The sequence below is a fragment of the Anguilla rostrata genome, chromosome 19 (genome assembly GCF_018555375.3).
Source record: "Anguilla rostrata isolate EN2019 chromosome 19, ASM1855537v3, whole genome shotgun sequence".
Lineage (NCBI taxonomy): Eukaryota > Metazoa > Chordata > Actinopteri > Anguilliformes > Anguillidae > Anguilla > Anguilla rostrata.
Window position 1 is genome coordinate 1,268,051 of NC_057951.1, and position 17,454 is coordinate 1,285,504.

At 43.9% G+C, this 17,454-nt stretch overlaps 1 protein-coding gene across 1 annotated transcript in view; it reads left to right on the top strand.

The window, feature by feature from the left end:
• Positions 1 to 11,173, top strand: part of LOC135245712 (uncharacterized) — a 114,755-nt gene extending 103,582 nt beyond the window's left edge. Inside the window, exons 14-22 of the mRNA XM_064318976.1 lie at positions 2,210 to 2,461; positions 3,415 to 3,762; positions 4,215 to 4,336; positions 4,743 to 4,962; positions 6,584 to 6,721; positions 7,252 to 7,442; positions 8,410 to 8,561; positions 8,949 to 9,206; positions 10,963 to 11,173. Coding sequence (XP_064175046.1) covers positions 2,210 to 2,461; positions 3,415 to 3,762; positions 4,215 to 4,336; positions 4,743 to 4,962; positions 6,584 to 6,721; positions 7,252 to 7,442; positions 8,410 to 8,561; positions 8,949 to 9,206; positions 10,963 to 11,158 — 1,877 coding nt within the window. The 3' untranslated portion in view covers positions 11,159 to 11,173. The remainder of the gene's footprint in view (positions 1 to 2,209; positions 2,462 to 3,414; positions 3,763 to 4,214; positions 4,337 to 4,742; positions 4,963 to 6,583; positions 6,722 to 7,251; positions 7,443 to 8,409; positions 8,562 to 8,948; positions 9,207 to 10,962) is intronic.
• Positions 11,174 to 17,454: the final 6,281 nt, after the last annotated feature.

Here is a 17,454-nt window from a genome sequence, read left to right on the forward strand (position 1 = left end):
TGTCAAAAGAAGGCTGTCTTGTGGTCTCAGAGGACGAGTAGCAGTTTCTAAACCACTTCTCAGGAGGGGAAACAGGGCCAAATGCATGGGGTGGGCTAAGAAATACCAGCATTTCACAGTGGATGACTGGAAAAAAAGTCCTATTTACTGATGAATCCAAGTTTGAGATTTATGGCAGTAACAGAAGGGTGTATGTAAGGAGACGAACAGGAGAGAGAATGATACCGCAGTGTATCAAACTCACAGTGAAACATGGTGATGGGAATATTCAAGTCTGGGGGTGTTTTGCCTACTCTGGAGTTGGACACTTGCACCGAATTGACTACACCCTGACCAAGGAGAAGTACCACTCCATTCCTCAGAGACATGCTATACCCTCTGGTTTGCATCTTTGTGGAGAAGGATTCATACTGCAGCAGGATAATGACCCCAAACACACCTCAAAGCTTTGCAAGAACTACTTGAAGACCAAAGAAGTCCAAGGAGTCCTGACTGTCATGGACTTTCCTCCACAGACACCTGACCTCAACCCCATTGAACATTTATGGGGGCACTTGAAGACTGAGAAAGCCACGCATTCTGTGACATCACAAGAAGCTCTTTGGAACATTGTCAATGCTGGGATAAACATGGGTCATCAGGTTATTCACAAACGTGTGGAGTCCATGCTAGCTCGAGTGCATGCTGTCATTAAAGCAAAAGGGGGACATACCAAATACGAAGATATTCTGAAGTTCATGTACATTTTTCAAAAATTCAACTTTTCACTCAAATTGTTAAGCTGATATTATCATTTGTAATGAGAGAATTAGTATTACATTCAAAACAAATGCAAAATAGAAATATCTTGACTAGTGGTCTCAGACTTTTGGACCCCACTGTATATATATGCCTTTTACCAAACTTTCTTGGTCCAGTATTGATGGTGCTTGGCCCACTGGAGTCTTTTCTTGCTAATAGGGTGCAGCAAGGGCAGATACACAACATTTTAGGCCAGCAGATCATAGCCACTGTTTCACTGGAAAAACTGGTGCCTCTCTTGTTGCATTGAGCTTTTCCTGTAGTTGTGGTGAAGTTTTACTTTGCAATTATGGTGTGACATGGTGTAGTGGGTGCGGCTTGTGACTGTTGGTATTTTCGGGACCAGAGACGAGCAGTGCACAGTGTAAAGTGCATAACACACCTGCCAACACAGCGGGTTATACTGAATATACTATCAGTGGGTGTGGTGCAGCTACATTATTGGCCAGTTTTAATTTCCTATTAAACCTGTAGCTGGCTAGCTTAAATGATCTATGCTACAACTGATAAATTATGACAACAGTATCACGTTTTATTAAACAAAATTAAACCAAAGAAGATCATACAATACCAGTGATCCCCGTTCACTAAAGTAAAATCTCTCCGTGTCGCTCCCGTGGAAAAGAAAGAAAGATAACACACAAGTCCATCATTCAGAACAATGGCACAGCTTAACTGAACTGTGCGGGATTGGAGTGGTGGTTTGCAACATATTTTAAATACACACATTTTGATGATTCATCTCCTGATTCCAAATCAGCATAGGTTTGGCTTACTCACACACATTGCTAAGCAAGGAAGCAAGCCTATCTCCACACGGCAAGGCTGTCACATCTGCCTATAGAATGCTTAAATGTCCGGTCCATAGACTGGGTAACCCGGCATGGGAAGCTGCAGATACCACAGCACATTCAGCACTTACTGAGTAAATAATGCCGGAGCGAACAGATTAAAGAAAAAGACGCCTATACACTACAATCCCGCAGTTAGTCTTAATACGCTTTAAAAACTGCAGTTAGATGTATGGTGCAGTCCTACATTGATGCATACTTTTATCTAACCCCAGGGTAGAGGCTAGTGGAAAAAACCTGTATGGTTTTCCTGTCAACTTAATGTACTTGTAGGTTTCTTGGATTTTTCACTAGATGTTGCTGTCAGTGCAGGATTACCAAGCTCCTGCCAAAGGAAATCACGTGATTTTGAAGTGTGTCCCTGGCGCATGACCTGGCACCTGATGGAATGTGCTGAATTAAGAGTTTGTGTGTCAATCTCTCCTCTAATTTTGAACAGTGAATCGACTTCATCACTTCCAACACATCTAACAGGGGAATGCTAACATTGTCTTGGATATTACTGTTTGAAAGCTGTGCCTGATGAAAGAGTTTTGTTTATTTTTTGTGTCCCCTAGCAAACTCTGAAATCATAAACCTACACCACTCCTCCTTTGGCTCCCACAACTATATGGTGAGCTGGTCTGTGCAGAACATCTCCTCCATCTCCAGCTTTAAGGTGTACCACCAGGGGGAGCTCCAGAGCTCCACGCTCCTCACCTGGCACACAGTGACAGGCCTGCTTCCCTGCCACCAGTACAGCTGCAGGGTGGAGGCCCTGTGTGGGGACAGCACAGTCATGAGCGTTAGCACCATCCAGACAAAAACAGGTGGGCCAATAGCGTTGGGGGGTGGGGACTCTCTGTATTGGGGAGGGGCCTGGCTGTTTGGGGGAGAGGCCTGGCTGTGTTGGGAGGGGCCTGGCTGTTTTGCAGAGGGGATTGACTGTGTGGGGGAGAGGCCTGGCTGTGTGGAGGAGGGGACTGATTGTTTGGGGGAGAGGTCTGTTAAAAAATGGGCTACAAACAGTCAACTTTATGAAAAGGATGATCATCTGAATCCAGTGATTTGACAGGTGATAATAGGGGTCTGATGAACATCGGAATCCAGTGATTCGACAGGTGATAATAGAGATCTGATGGGCATCTGAATCCAGTGATTTGACAGGTGATAATTATGGTCCAGCTAACTTCCTCTGCTTTACCAGTTCAGAGGTGCAAATGACAGATAGTGGTGTGACAGATAGCCACACCACATCAGTAGGTTGAATGGGTGGAAAACCTACACTTGTGGGTGAATGCACTTCTGTGGTGGCCTTAATTATCTATTGATCAAACACTTGTTGACTCTTATTGGAGAGAGATGTCAAATTGTCAGTCTCACAGAAGAACAGAAGAATTGTCTATTTCAAACTCATTAATGCTTGTCTCAAATATTTTTGGAATTTGGCGCAATGTATGTTTAAATAAATAATGTAAAATGTTTATTGCTCATGAACTGTTCTAGATGAAAACTGAACATTTTGTTGAACGTGCATTTTTTCTCCATTTCTCCAAATTTTGTTGTTGGTAAACTGCAGGTTGGAAAAATATTTTGGTCTTTCCACATGCCCTTTGTCTTCGGTGAGGCACCGTCAAATTCCACCCCACACCGTTCTGCACCCTTTAGCAACCAACTCCAAGCTTGCGTTAGGCCAGGATAAGCCCAAAGTCATTTAGGAAGGAGCTCTGGTGAAGTGTTGGGGAGGCCCTGATGAATGTTTGCTGGTTTGCTCTGCCCACAGGCCCTGGTGAAGTGTTGGATCTCCGATTTAGGCAGAAGGACTCGATAGCCCTGTGGAGCGGCAGGTCTGGGGTGGGCGTGGCCTTCTTGTACCGCCTCTCTGAGAGGGGCGGCCCGAGCGTCCAGAAGGGGAGGCTGGCAGGCCCCCCCCTGCCTCTGCCGGGCCTGAGGCCTGGCTCCCCGTATGACCTGGAGGTGGTGCCAGAGTGCAAGGGTGGCGAGCGTGGAGTTCCAGCTGTGCTCTACTTCATCCCAGAGGAAGTCCCTGGCAGTGCCCCCAACGATGCCCCTGGAGACATCCTGCTACCCAGAGTTGTTGACTCTGCAGACCAAACAACAGATCGCCTCGGTCAGTGTTAAAGCAGGCTGGTACTGACTCGGTCAGTGTTAAAGCAGGCTGGTACTGACAGACCTCCTTGGTCAGTGATAAAGCAGACTGGTACTGACTCGGTCAGTGTTAAAGCAGGCTGGTTCTGACTCGTTCAGTGTTAATGCAGGCTGGTACTGACTCGGTCAGTGTTAAAGCAGGCTGGTACTGACAGACCTCCTCAGTCAGTGTTAAAGCAGGCTGGTACTGACAGACCGCCTCTTTGTTTTGAAGTTGAATTATCTTATTAAAGGCTTGCGTATGTGGTTGCATACACGGGTGCAAAAATTTGACATTTATTCATAACCACGGACTCTGGTCAGGCCCACGATAGGTCTGTGTCCTGAAGGCTGGTAACATGGGCTAGTTGTAGAAAGCTTTCATTCAGACACATTTTTACATCAGTGTTTGTGCCCCTAACCCCCCAACTGTAGGACTGCAGGTTCACCTCCCCAGCCATGAAATGTTCCTTGTTGTGCCATGGACAATGCCGCCATCGCTGGAGGATCCGAGGGCAGAAGCTCGAGTCCTGCTGGAGGGCATTATTAAAAGCAAGGTGGGTCCTGTTCCCGGGTCCTAGCAGTCATTGCCGCTTATCACACCATTCTGTTTGTAGCGTTTTGTAGTACATGTTTTCACAGCATTATTTTAGTCGAACTTTTATCACCTTCAACAAAATTTAAAACAGTCACTTTTGATAATCACTGCTGGTGTTTTTACAAATCTCAGATTAAGATTTGATCAGGCTAAAGTTTGCTGAAATTCCTGAAATGGACGGGCCCTTGTGCACCCCTGCTGTGGTTTGTACGAGCGAGACTATCCTCCTCTCACTTCTTCACTTGGGACAGGCCTCTGTTAGTCACCTGGTCACCTGGGCATCTGCAGTCAGCCTGTGCCAACTGTGCATGATAGACGGACCAGCTTTACAATTTTCTTTTTGGTTTCCATCTCCTTTTTACCAGCTGCAGAACTTACTGAGTAAGTTCTGGCCAAACGCGGAGGTGCAGCTGATCTCGTTTGAAGACAGCGATAGGAAAACAAAAACCAAGATCACTTTTGAAAGCTTTGATGTTTCCAGCCAGGGTGGGGTAGTGATCCTCCGCCCTGAGGAGCAGCTGCAGCATATTATCTCTCTCGGCCACGCCCACATCACCGTCACAGACGACAGCATCTACTGGGACGGTAGGTGCGAGACATGCTGGGGGATTTGTGTGTGATGGGTAGCTGACAGAGGAATATTAGCTGTTCTGTTCCCAGTGAAATAAAATGCTTGAGACTGTGTGTGTGTGTGTGTGTGAACTGGTGGACTTGGTCCAAAGGGGTGGTGTGATGTGCCTAGTGCAGCCCCCCTGAGCTAGCGTAGCTGCATGCTTGTCTGCTTGCTTGCTTCTCGCTCCCAGGCACTGCCGCTGACTAACTCAACTGAGTTTTGGAAAAGCAGAGTGCGTAAGTCTTTCCTTGTCAGTACATAGCCTCTCCATCACCCAGACCTCTACTGTGCCTCCTCGTTGACAGTCCATGGTAACCGTGTGCTTTACAGCCTCGGGCCAGACAGCAGGGGGTCTCGGAGCTGCAGTGGACCCCAGAGGTAGGCAGCACAGGCCCACGTCCTGACTGCCACCATCCACTGCCCCAATGCCCAGTGGGTGCACTTGCACGTGCTATGGCTACGGGAGTAAACCCCTAATGATAAATCTGTAGAGAAAACCCACCCCCTAAGTCCTGCGGCGATGGGGAAGGGTGGTGGATACAGGTCAGGATGTGACTGGGAGTATCAAGTCTAACCCTGCGTGCAGGCGGTGTGGGAAAGATGGTCGCCGAGGCTCGGGATGGAACAGCGTGCCTCTCCGGCAGCTCCTCATGTGACTGAGCAGCCCCGCCCTGCTCACCCTGAGAGGGAACGGCTTGGAAAATGTGGCCTATAAAAGGTCTGTTCCTCTTCAACCCGGACAGCCTACCGCAGCTGCCGGGTCATCCCTCATCCGGTCGAAAATTAACAAAAACAAAAAACCCACACAAAAATCACAATTGCGACCTGGAATGACCGAACTCTCCTGGATGTACGTGATGATTTCTGTCGTCCCCGAAGAAGAACAGCGCTGGTTGCGCACGAGCTGAAGAGGTACAACATCGACATTGTGGCCCTCAGCGAAACCCGCTTCCATGGCGAGGACTCTATAACAGAGATGGGAGAAGGCTGCACTATCTTCTGGAAGGGGCTTCCGGAAGGCTCCCGTCACCTTCATAGTGTAGGTTTTGCTGTGAGGACAAGCCTACTTCAGAAGACCCCGGAATCCCCAGTTGGCATCAGTGAAATACTGATGACCTGGCGGATTCCCCTCAAAGACAATCGCTATGCCACCCTCATCAGCACATACGCCCCAACACTGGTTGCTGACCCTGAGTGGGTAGCGGTACAAAGCCAAAACAAGCAAGTGCAGAAATGCACTTGATTAAAATCTGGTACTTTGGCCCAAATGGTCTCTGTTATTCTTTTTCTTTTAGGTTTTGTTTCCTTGAAGGGCAATATTTTCTTAAATAGGGATATTAGTTTTTTTGCACTGTTCATTAACTTGCAAAATAGTCTTAAAAACCAACATGAAGAAGAATTGTGATCATACCGTGGATCGTGATCATTCCTGAAAAAAATTGTGATATGATATTTTTGCCATATCACCCACCCCTAAGCAGCAGTGTACTTGTGTACTTGTGTTCTCTGTGTGACTGAGTGAAGCAGCAGTATACTGCATACTTGTGTACTTGTGTTCTCTGTGTGACTGACAGTATGCTGTGTAACCCACAGACCCAGATGAGTGTGACTCCCCCGCCCTGAACAAGTGCAGCTCCAACTCCATCTGCATCAACACCCTGGACTCATTCACCTGCGTGTGTGAGCCGGGGTACTACAGCCTGAGCCCCATCCTCAGCCCTGCCTGCCACGGTATACACGCGCACACACACACACACAAACTCACACACACACACACACACACACGCACAAACTCACACACACATACACACACAAACTCACACACACACAAACTCTCTCACACACACACACATACACACATACACACACAAACTCACACACATACACACAATTATACTCTCACACACACACACACACAAACTCACACACATACACACACACCATTATACTCTCTCACACACACACAAACTCACACACATACACACACACCATTATACTCTCACACAGAGTATAATGGTGTGTGTGAGACTATAATGCTGCTCTTACACACACACACACACACACACACACGTCTGCTGCTCTTACACACATGCACACACCCTATGTGGTTTGCTGCAGTTTGCTGTGTCTGTTTCTGTATTGCTTGTAAAATGGCAGCAATGGCATAGCCTAGCATTTCATGCACTTTTGTAAGTAACGAATCAAAGGCTAATCAAAACTATGTCTACATAATGCGACTAAAGAACATCATGTCTTAACAGAGAAGGGGATGTTCACGCTATGCCTGAAGGACCATGTATCTGGGGGCATCTCCAAGCCTTTCCTCATCCACTACTTTGGCGGGAATGTGACTGTTGTCCTCAATGATGGTCGCTGCTCCATCAACGAGACGGACAAGTTTTATTATTACAGGATAACTGGCGCCCCCTCCCAGTGTGGAGGCCAAACGCTTGTGAGTACTGGCACCAGATCCAGGTCATGTACACAGCTGGTGCATTCTGGGAATGCACACCATCACAAAACTGATTCACTAAATCTGGCATAGCCAGCTGCAAGTGCTACTGCTTCTTCCTCCCTTCAGACAATGATAACACCCTTTACTCTAGCAGACCTCTCCATTCAGCACCTCTCACTACCTCTACCTGTCCCATCTCTCCATTCAGCACCCCTCACTACCTCTACCTGTCCCATCTCTCCATTCAGCACCCCTCACTACCTCTACCTGTCCCATCTCTCCATTCAGCACCCCTCACTACCTCTACCTGTCCCATCTCTCCATTCAGCACCCCTCACTACCTCACTGTCCCACTCTCCATTGAGGCCTACGCTCTACCTGCACCAATCCTCATGTCACAGCTGTCATTCTGAGATGCACCATCCAACTGATTCACTAAACCTGGCATAGCAACTGCAATCTACTGCTTCTTCCTCCCTTCAGACATGTACCCCTTTACTCTGTCAACCTCTCCATTCAGCACCCCTCACTACCTCTACCTGTCCCATCTCTCATTTAGCAACCCCTCACTACCTCTACCTGTCCCATTCTCTCATTCAGCACCCCTCACTACCTCTACCTGTCCCATCTCTCCATTAGCACCCTCACTACCTCTACCTGTCCCATCTCTCCATTCAGCACCCTCACTACCTCTACCTGTCCCATCTCTCCATTCAGCACCCCTCACTACCTCTACCTGTTCCATCTCTCCATTCAGCACCCCTCACTACCTCTACCTGTCCATCTCTCCATTTAGCACCCCTCTACTAACTTTGCCTGTCCCAAGGTCCTCCTGAGTACCTTTCCAGTCAGCAGTGTAACACACACTGGTATATATGTGTAATGCCTTGTGTTGTAACACATCACACTGGGTATTATTAGTGTGTAATGCCTTGGGTGTGTAACACGCTTTCTGCTCATTTAGATTAACAGGACGCATGTGGAGTTGAGGAACACGCTGACTGTGACGCTCAGCAGCGGGAGATCCATCACACGGAGGGACCTGAAGGTGCTGTGGACCTGTGCCTACCCGCTGCTCCAGACCAGCACAGCCCACATGAAGCCTGGTCTGGACTGGTGAGAAACACACCCCTCTCTCATTCAGCCATCCAATCAGCATCCACGGCAGTAGCATGAAGGACATTAAGCCTCAAACTAGCATTTTCAGTAGTTCTGCATGTACAACTGTAACAGAGCCTGGGCTCAATGAAAATGCCTTAGTCTTTGTTAGCACTAAGGCTAATCTAATGGCATGTGCGGTTCTTTATTGGTGTGTCATAATCCAGCCTGTTTGTCTGTTATTCCATCACACATTGTTGGTCATACATTTCATGTGCTGGTAATGTGGTTCATTTTTTAGCACATTGCTATTTAAAAAAAAACAAATGGTTCTTTTCTGGGACATCTAGTGGATGTGGACACGGATGATGTGTTTGCTGTGTGTTCTGCTCTGCTCCTCTGCAGGGTTACCTCTCACAGTGTGGTGCAGGTGAATTCGTCCCTCCTCCTGGAGATCAGCATGGCCTTGTACAGTGACTCATCTTACGCATACAACTACACTGGCCCTGTGGAGCTCCCTTCTGCAGAGCAGCTGTACATCCAGGTGACCCTGCACTGTGAAGACAGCCTGGCCTACAACATGAGCCTACAGCTGGAGTCCTGCTGGGCCACACAGACTGCAGACCCACAAGAGGAGAAGGCGGCTTTTTTCCTCAAGGGGGGGTGAGTTCTCTCATATTGAGGGCGGAGGAGGGGGGGGTGTGTGGGGGTGGGGTTGAGTTCTGTGTTCCTGAGGGGGGTGGGGGTTATTTATCTGTTCCTCAGGGTGGTGAGTTCTCTGCTTCTAAGGGGGGGTGAGTTCTCTCTCTTTTCCTTTACGTTTTGTCTGTGATTCGATTGTTGGGTTGATGCTGCCTCATTGTAATCATAATTAATTCATTTCCAGTGCATCAAGCTCTGCTGCCGTGTACATGTGTAGTATTTGTCTCATTAACATGTACTTTTAAAACAGTGTATGAATAAGATTTTATTGTACATGTGTGATAACAGTAGATGCCTTATAAAAAGGCTTTATTTTGGAGGCCCAAGAGTGCATCAGTGGTAGGTTGCATTTGATGCCCAGGCTGCCAGTTGAATAGCCCTATTACAGATAACATTAGGATTGCACTCTTTATACCAAAAACATGAACCTGGGTAATTTAATGGCTTTTGTTTTTTTAAAATGTCATTTTTATTCTTCATATTATATTTTGGTAGCAATTTCTGGTTTTATTATTTCTCTTTCTGTGTTTGGGAAATTTTGCCTTTTAATAAACTTTTCGCAGTGGTAGATGGCTTATTAGGGCGATGGCTATGGCTTATTGTCTGACTTGCTCCGACTTGCTCGTTGGGAGCAATTAGGGGTTAGGTGTCTTGCTCAGAGACACTTCAACACGCCCAAGGTGGGGGATCAAACCGGCAACCCTCCAACTGCCAGACATACGCTCTTACCTACTGAGCTATGTCGCCCCATAAACAAACACTAAACAATCAAAGTGTTAAACAATCCTGTCCTGTTTGACCTAGAGGCACGAGGCCAATGCCCATAGATCCCACTCCTCAAAAAGAACAAACTTGCTATTTGGGTCCACACAGCATTCCATATTGAAGGTTTGGTATACAACATGTTGTGCATATGGTCTTGAATAACTTATAAAAATGTATAAACTTGCTGTGTGTGGGGGGAAAAAAACCCATGGGATGGTATGAACTTGCCAAATGGTGTGAGTTTCTGTGATGAAACACAGAATTTACATTGGCACCTACATCGTGATTCTAGCCCTAAACCAGAGTTGGCCCACTCCAAATATATGGTCATGCTAGAATGCTCCAAATATGAAATGATAAAAGATACACTTCAGAGCAAAATGTGGTATGTATAATCCTACACAACGTATTAAACTGAAGGTCGTACGGGAAACACTAATTACATTAGTAGTATTGCTCTTATTGCATTATACCACCCAGACATTAGGCCTATATTCAGGAAACATGAATCTATGATCTGAGACACAATATACAGAAGATTACGTAAATTGATCTCATAGGTGCACTATAACTGATAAAATCCTCAAAATGAAATTCTGCTTCACAAACAATAGTGTTTTAACCCCAGACTCTGAAGGTGGTGCCAGAGTGCTAATGAACATGATAGCCTCACGTTTTGGCTGGTATTCACACGTTGGGCCATATTCTAAATAGTTTGTTGTCATATGTAGAAAGACTGCTAGCTTTAATTAGGCTACTAGCACTTGGCCCCTGTTAATTGTTCTTTGAAGTTATATTGTCATTAGAATATGTGCGTTGTGCTCCTAATAAATTTCAATGAGTGTGATGGGGCATTTTGTTCAAAAGGGGGTGGAGGTAAATGACAGTAATACAGGACGCTTGGATATGTGTGAAAGGCTTTAATTAGGCACACAGCCCATTATCCTTTCAGCTGCCCAAACGACAGAACCTTCCGCTGGTACCTCCGGAGCAGTTCCCCTCAAAGAAAGAGGTTCTCCGTTCAGATGTTCACCATGTCTGACCACTTCCACATCTACCTTCACTGCCTGAGCAGAATATGCAGCCAAGATGAGAACTGCACAACGGTAACTCCCCGCCACACCACTGCAAACTGCACACAATGGTAACTCCCCGCCACTGCAATCTGTACACAATGGTAACTCCCCACCACTGCAATCTGTACACAGTGGTTACTCCCCACCACTGCAATCTGTACACAATGGTAACTCCCCACCACTGCAAACTGTACACAATGGTAACTCCCCACCACTGCAAACTGTGCACAATGGTTACTCCCCACCACTGCAAACTGTGCACTGTGTGTGTGTGTGTGTGTGTGTGTGTGTGTGTGTGTGTGTGTGTGTGTGTGTGTGTGTGTGTGTGTGTGTGTGTGTGTGTGTGTGTGTGTGTGTGTGTGTGTGTGTGTGTGTGTGTGTGTGTGTGTGTGTGTGTGTGTGTGTGGTGTGTGTGTGTGTGTGTGTGTGTGTGTGTGTGTGTGTGTGTGTGTGTGTGTGTGTGTGTGATGGGGATACCTGCCATCCCAATGAAGAAAGAAAAATAAAAATGCAGCTAGCTATAGGTTATTTCTAGGACATTTTATTTTCTTACAGTGTGAGCAAGGTTATTTGATTAGCTGTAAATGACAGAAAATGGCCAGAGTTCAATCCAGATAGCTAGTTACAAAGGATCATTCAGATAAATTAAAAGCATAAAAACTGCTGAATTAATATATTAAACTCATATAAAACAAGCTATTTATAATGCCAAAGAAAATACACTTAAAGGTTAACAATATATTTACCTTGTTGCTCCTGGTGTAAATTAAGAACAGTTCCTCAGATTAGATGGTCTACCGTAATTTAAACCGGTGAACGTTAGTTGGCTGCCTTGTTTGAAGCTGACTTAACTAAGGTAACACTGCAAAAATTTATATTTCTTTACATTTGGTAACGTTACCATACTTATCCATAGCTTGTCCTAACTTTTTCCCAGTTATGATTCAGTTCGATTTGCGGTTATCTTTACCTACCGACGCAGGAAAATAAAACAGCGATTTATCTCATTCAATATTTGAGGACAGAAACTTAACCTATTTTTATCACTACAATAATAGTAATAGTAATAATCATAATAATAATTTGTTTTTAATGACATTTAACGTGATAAACATTTGATGGTAGGCCTACCATAATGTGAAGGCATTCAAAACCTGACAACCTTTTATAAAACCTATTAAAGAAACCACCACTAGATGGAGCCACATGCTCAATAGTCACTGAAGTCAGCATTCAGATTATGGCCAATGTTTCTCAGTTGACAGTTGCTTTTGCAATCAAATGTCTTCGTCTACATATGAATTGGTTCAAGTAGCTTAATAGCAATCTTACTGTAAAATATTGTCTCGCAGTTATGTCAAGTTATATATTTCTACTTTCAAAAATAAAACTGGAACTCACTCCGATATCAGAGAGCCATCAGGCACCAGCCACGCCTAATACCAGCTGATCTGGCTGCTCCAGCTCTGTGTGTCACACTGGGCTGCCTGTGTAGCATCTCTGCATATTGTATACTCCTGTGCTACTACTACTGTGACATTTGCAATGTTTCTAACTTTCTATTGTCTGTGTTTGTAATGCCCTTTAACATAACACAGTGCTGCAATCCACATTTGTCTACAGGGACAATAAAGTCAAGTCAAGTTCAGTAGAGATGGCTTATATGAAATCCACTGTATTTTCCATGTGCAAGTAATTTCTGTCACAAAGGTCACAAGTATTTATCTATAACCTTCATATGTATAGGAAAAACTAGTTTTAAGTGCATCAAGTTAAGGCCATTTTAGAGAGTGCCATGCGATTTCTGAAAACATTTTAAGAACATTATACATACTCTCCACACTGGAAGACATCTTGTGCATGTAGAGGCATTGTTATGGGCTCTATTGTGGAGTTTCATGATATTCCTCCAGGATCAGTGTGTCTCACTCTGCAAGTCTGCTAGATGACTTGCTATATGTGAGAAGGAATTTGAATAAGATCATCTAGAAATTGTTGTGTATATGAAAATAACCTCTAGGCCTATATTATAATTGTGGGTGTTACAATGGTTATTTGCGGTCACTCTGCAACAGAACTGAACAATGCCTTTAGCATCAGGTTTCTGGGGAGCTTATGATATGCCTGCTCGTAGGATAAAAAGTCTTGAAAGAATTGAGGAAATATTGGGTAGCATTGCTTTGGAATACATCTTATTTAATTTCGGTGACGCAAGATAGCCTATACTGTTGGTAGTACCGTAACTTGGCGTCATTTTGATATCAATACTTTTAATGGCAGGCCTGGACTGGTCTTGTATGTGTGAGTAACTTGGCATTTTTGTACGTTGAAAACGTGTTTTTTATGAGATATATAAAACTCCGCCCATCGAACATTCAGTTCAGCCAGTAAGTGAGGAAATGCGGTCCAAAAGAGAAACTGAAACTTAACGGTCCTTTTAATAACGGAGGAAAAAGAATCCCCAGGAAAAAAGGAATGTAAAACGGAGTAAACAGTCTGTTGTGGAGTGGAACTGAGGTAAGAGATGCTGAAGGTAAAGGGATGCGGGAAGAAATCTGCAGGTATAATCGCATTAACCCGCGTAATTCAGAAAAACTGACAACTGCAACTGGCAATAAAATGGTGGGTTTAAGGCGTAGCCTGATAAGCTAAGAGCTCACACGGAGTCCGAACATGGCCTACCATTTAGACCAGAAAGTAATATTGAAATAACCTTTAAGAAAGTTAACTTCCATATTTTTGATATTCCATGACCATTTCGACCTCGTGAGGAGGTAGCCTAGCGAGACGGAGGTCAATTGTCGCTCGTTGTTGACATTTTGACGCTGCCGTATAAACCCGGATTTCGTTTTTAATTAAACGATTAAGAGGTTGTTACTTATTCTTTTATGTTTTATAGGAAATCATTCCCATTACTAAATCAAATTAATTGGTTTGCAATATTGAGGCAAAATATACAGTGGAGTGATTATATTAGGCAGAGATTACTCTATATTTCATTTCATTTCAACTTTATTCAAGACTCATCTTAAAAAGAGGTCCATAGCAGGTAAAATTAGGGTTGGGTATCAAGAACCAAATTTCCAAGAACCGTGGATTCGATAAGGCACGTGCATTTCGATCCTGCAGTTCGGTTCCTAACTTATGCATATTTCAGTCGCGCTCCCGAGTGAACTGCAGGGAGCATTTTACAGTCCATAAAAGCTGCACTTATCTGCCAAGACCAGCTACGCGGACCTAACGTCACGTCATTTGTTACGCAGTACGTCAACATAGCACGCGAGAACAGACACTTTTTACCGTTTAAATCTGTTTACATCCTGGACCATGGCTGACCGCAGCAAACGCTCAGAAGTTTGGCTTAGCTTCATTAAAAAAGATAACGACACAGCAAAATGCAACACCTGCAGTAAGCTTATTTCGTGCAAGGGAGGAAGCACCTCCAGTATGACGAAGCATTTACTTTAACAAGGCGTGAATCTGATGATACCCCTTTTCCATCCAACGCGAACCGAGTGCTGGTTCTGGGCTGGTGCTAGTGCCGGTTCGCAGTTGAATATAGCGTTTTTTCTCTATATAATTGTGCCGCCGTGTTAACACATTACTTCGGTTGCGGGTCAGGCACTCTTCACGGTAAGAAGAAATTTTAGGATAACGCTTCCGATTGTGCTTGTGTCGAAAGTGCTGCGACGGAAACAGCGACAGATTTACCAACTAGCCACATCTGTCCAAAATGTAAACAAGTCAGGCAGTTTTCACGGTCGGGAAAAATTTTATGACAACGTTTGACGCTCAGGTACAAAACACAAATGAGCTGACATTCGCTTTTTATATTGAAGGTAAACGAATGATGTCTACAAATTATTTTAATTTATTTTTTGTTATATGTTTCCATTATTTATTTAAATAGTTTTGGTTTGTAATTGTTTTTGTTGATCATTCCTTAAAAGAAAGAGTAATATTTATTTTTATAAATGAAGGGAAAAAGAAACCTTGCTGTCACAGTTGACAGTTTACTGATTATAGCCTAAATGTGCCAAGAATAAAGGTAGGTTAATTTTTGTTCTTGAAATATTTGTTCTTTTTTTCTCTCCAAAAGGTCTTCTAGTTTTCCCACTAGGAAAAAAATAAGGTTGGCTGACCTTACAATTCATATATGTATGTGTTTGTGACAAGTGGTTCTTTGTTTCAAGCTGTTTGTTTATAGGGTAAACGGACATGGAACAACGCAGGCACACATTATTATGAGAAAATAGCGAAAAAGCGTCCGTCTATTGGCAACCTGTCCAAATTCCTCCTTCTGCGGAACGAAGTGAGAAAAGAGACTGGCTCGCGAGGCTAAATTCGTCCTAACACTGGGTATTGGCTTCCGATTGGTGCGCGAGAACCAGGGGTTTTGACCATAGACAAGCATGAACTAGGCTTGTAGGCACGGGTTTTGCTCGGTGTACCGTCCGACTATGGGTAAAATGGTAAGAGTCATAATTTAAGTGGTGATATCTGGAATTCACGTTTTAGATATTCAAAACTGAATTGTAGATATCTTTAATTGGAGTTACATAGACCTTAGTGGCGAAACTAGTCAAAATCTAATTAGAGATATCTTTAATGAGCGTTTTGACTTGTCAAAATATAATTAGAGATATCTTAAATTAGCGTTTTGACTAGTCATAAATTAAAATGTCTTGCCATATTTTGGCTAGTAATATCTTAGATTCAGTTATCCAAAAAGATCATTTAGATGTTGTCAGGATTCTGCCTTTTTCTGTTTCTCTTTTTTCCTTTTCTGGGCCACCAGATGGCGGTACTTCAGTTTGTATTTCAGTTTGCTCCCTCTTTAGTTACCCCTGTGTTAATTGTACTATTGTTTTCAGTTATTCTGTCATTGTTTTTCTTTGTGTCTCCTTATCCCTCCCTGCTCTGGTTTGATTGTGCTTTGAGTTCACCTGTGTCTTGTTATCTTTGTGGCTCTTTAAAGTTACAATCTCGAAGATTTCTGTTTCGTTCTCTTTGGCGGTACCAATGGCGAAAAGCAGTAATTGCAGGTGTGTTTTTGGACCTCACTTCCCAGAGATCCAACCAGTATTGCCTGTGTGACGTCAGTCAGTTGGCACCTGGACCACGTCAACTATAACACTTACTATTTACTGAATAAAAAATGGTTGTTATAAAAGTAACGTTATGTACACACCCATTCATTGTCTAACATTAGGCTAACTTAAGCTGCATTTACACTGCCGAGCTGGGTTAAAATGCTGTAGCAGACCTGGGGTAGAATTAGTGATGATCAATTTCCACAGACGTTCTTTATCCACCCTTTGCCCGGTATGAACATCTTTACACTGCAGAGAAGAATTTGCGGGATTCCCTGCAGCTCGTACAATTATGTATCTCGTGCACACTAAACACTGTCGTTCTCGTGAATGATTGTTGTGTGATATTTTTGAAACGACTGCCTTCCAAAATGTTACCACTGGTGTTTCTGGTTTTGCTAGAAAACTGTTCGAGAATAAAGCGGAGCTGGGTGTTAAATTAGCAATCAGAACAAGAATAATAAATCAAAAACAAAAGAGATTTCATAAAAAAAGGGCAAGGATGAAGGACCATATGAGAAAGCGTAATAAAATAATAACGCAAATCCATACTGCTGTATTCTTTTTTTAAGTTTTCTCCGGTTTGACATCTTTACACTGAAATCAGACCTGGCTCTGCTCCACCTATACCCCTGGTTAATGCTCTGTGTAAAGACGGCTTTATTCCGATCATTATAATATATTGATGAACTTGATGGCAATGTAAATAACGGTAACGTTAAGGCCAATTCAGATCAATGTTTCGCAACGAGACAAAATGGTTTTAGAATGTTGCAGAGAAAATTGCAGGGGTGTGAACTGGTTAGTTGCAAAGCGTCTGAAGCCATTGCCTGGGGTCTCAAAAGCCCCACCTTGTCAAATCGCCAAGTGCCGCTAGAACGTTTACAATCAGACGTCTTGGAATTTTGCAAGTTGCATCCAGTCTCGTAGCGAATCATTGATCTGAACTGACCTTTAGTTAGCTACATTGCAACGTTGCAACAAGGTAGCATTGCATTTGAGAGACATTTTGCGAGGTCGGTACCAGTCGGTAGCATTAGCTAGCGTTTTTTCTAATTGTTAGCTGACATTAAATTGTGTTAATTGCATTAGCTAGCTTGCTAACGCAACGTTACCTGATATGAGAGATGGATACTGTGCGCAACATTGTCTAAACTAATGTTGCCTTTCTTGACATTGTCCGGTAGCTAGCGTTAGCTGTGCAAATAGCTAGGCTATGTAATTTAGAAACGTTACATTGTCATCAAATGTACTACGAAATCTACATCAACAAAT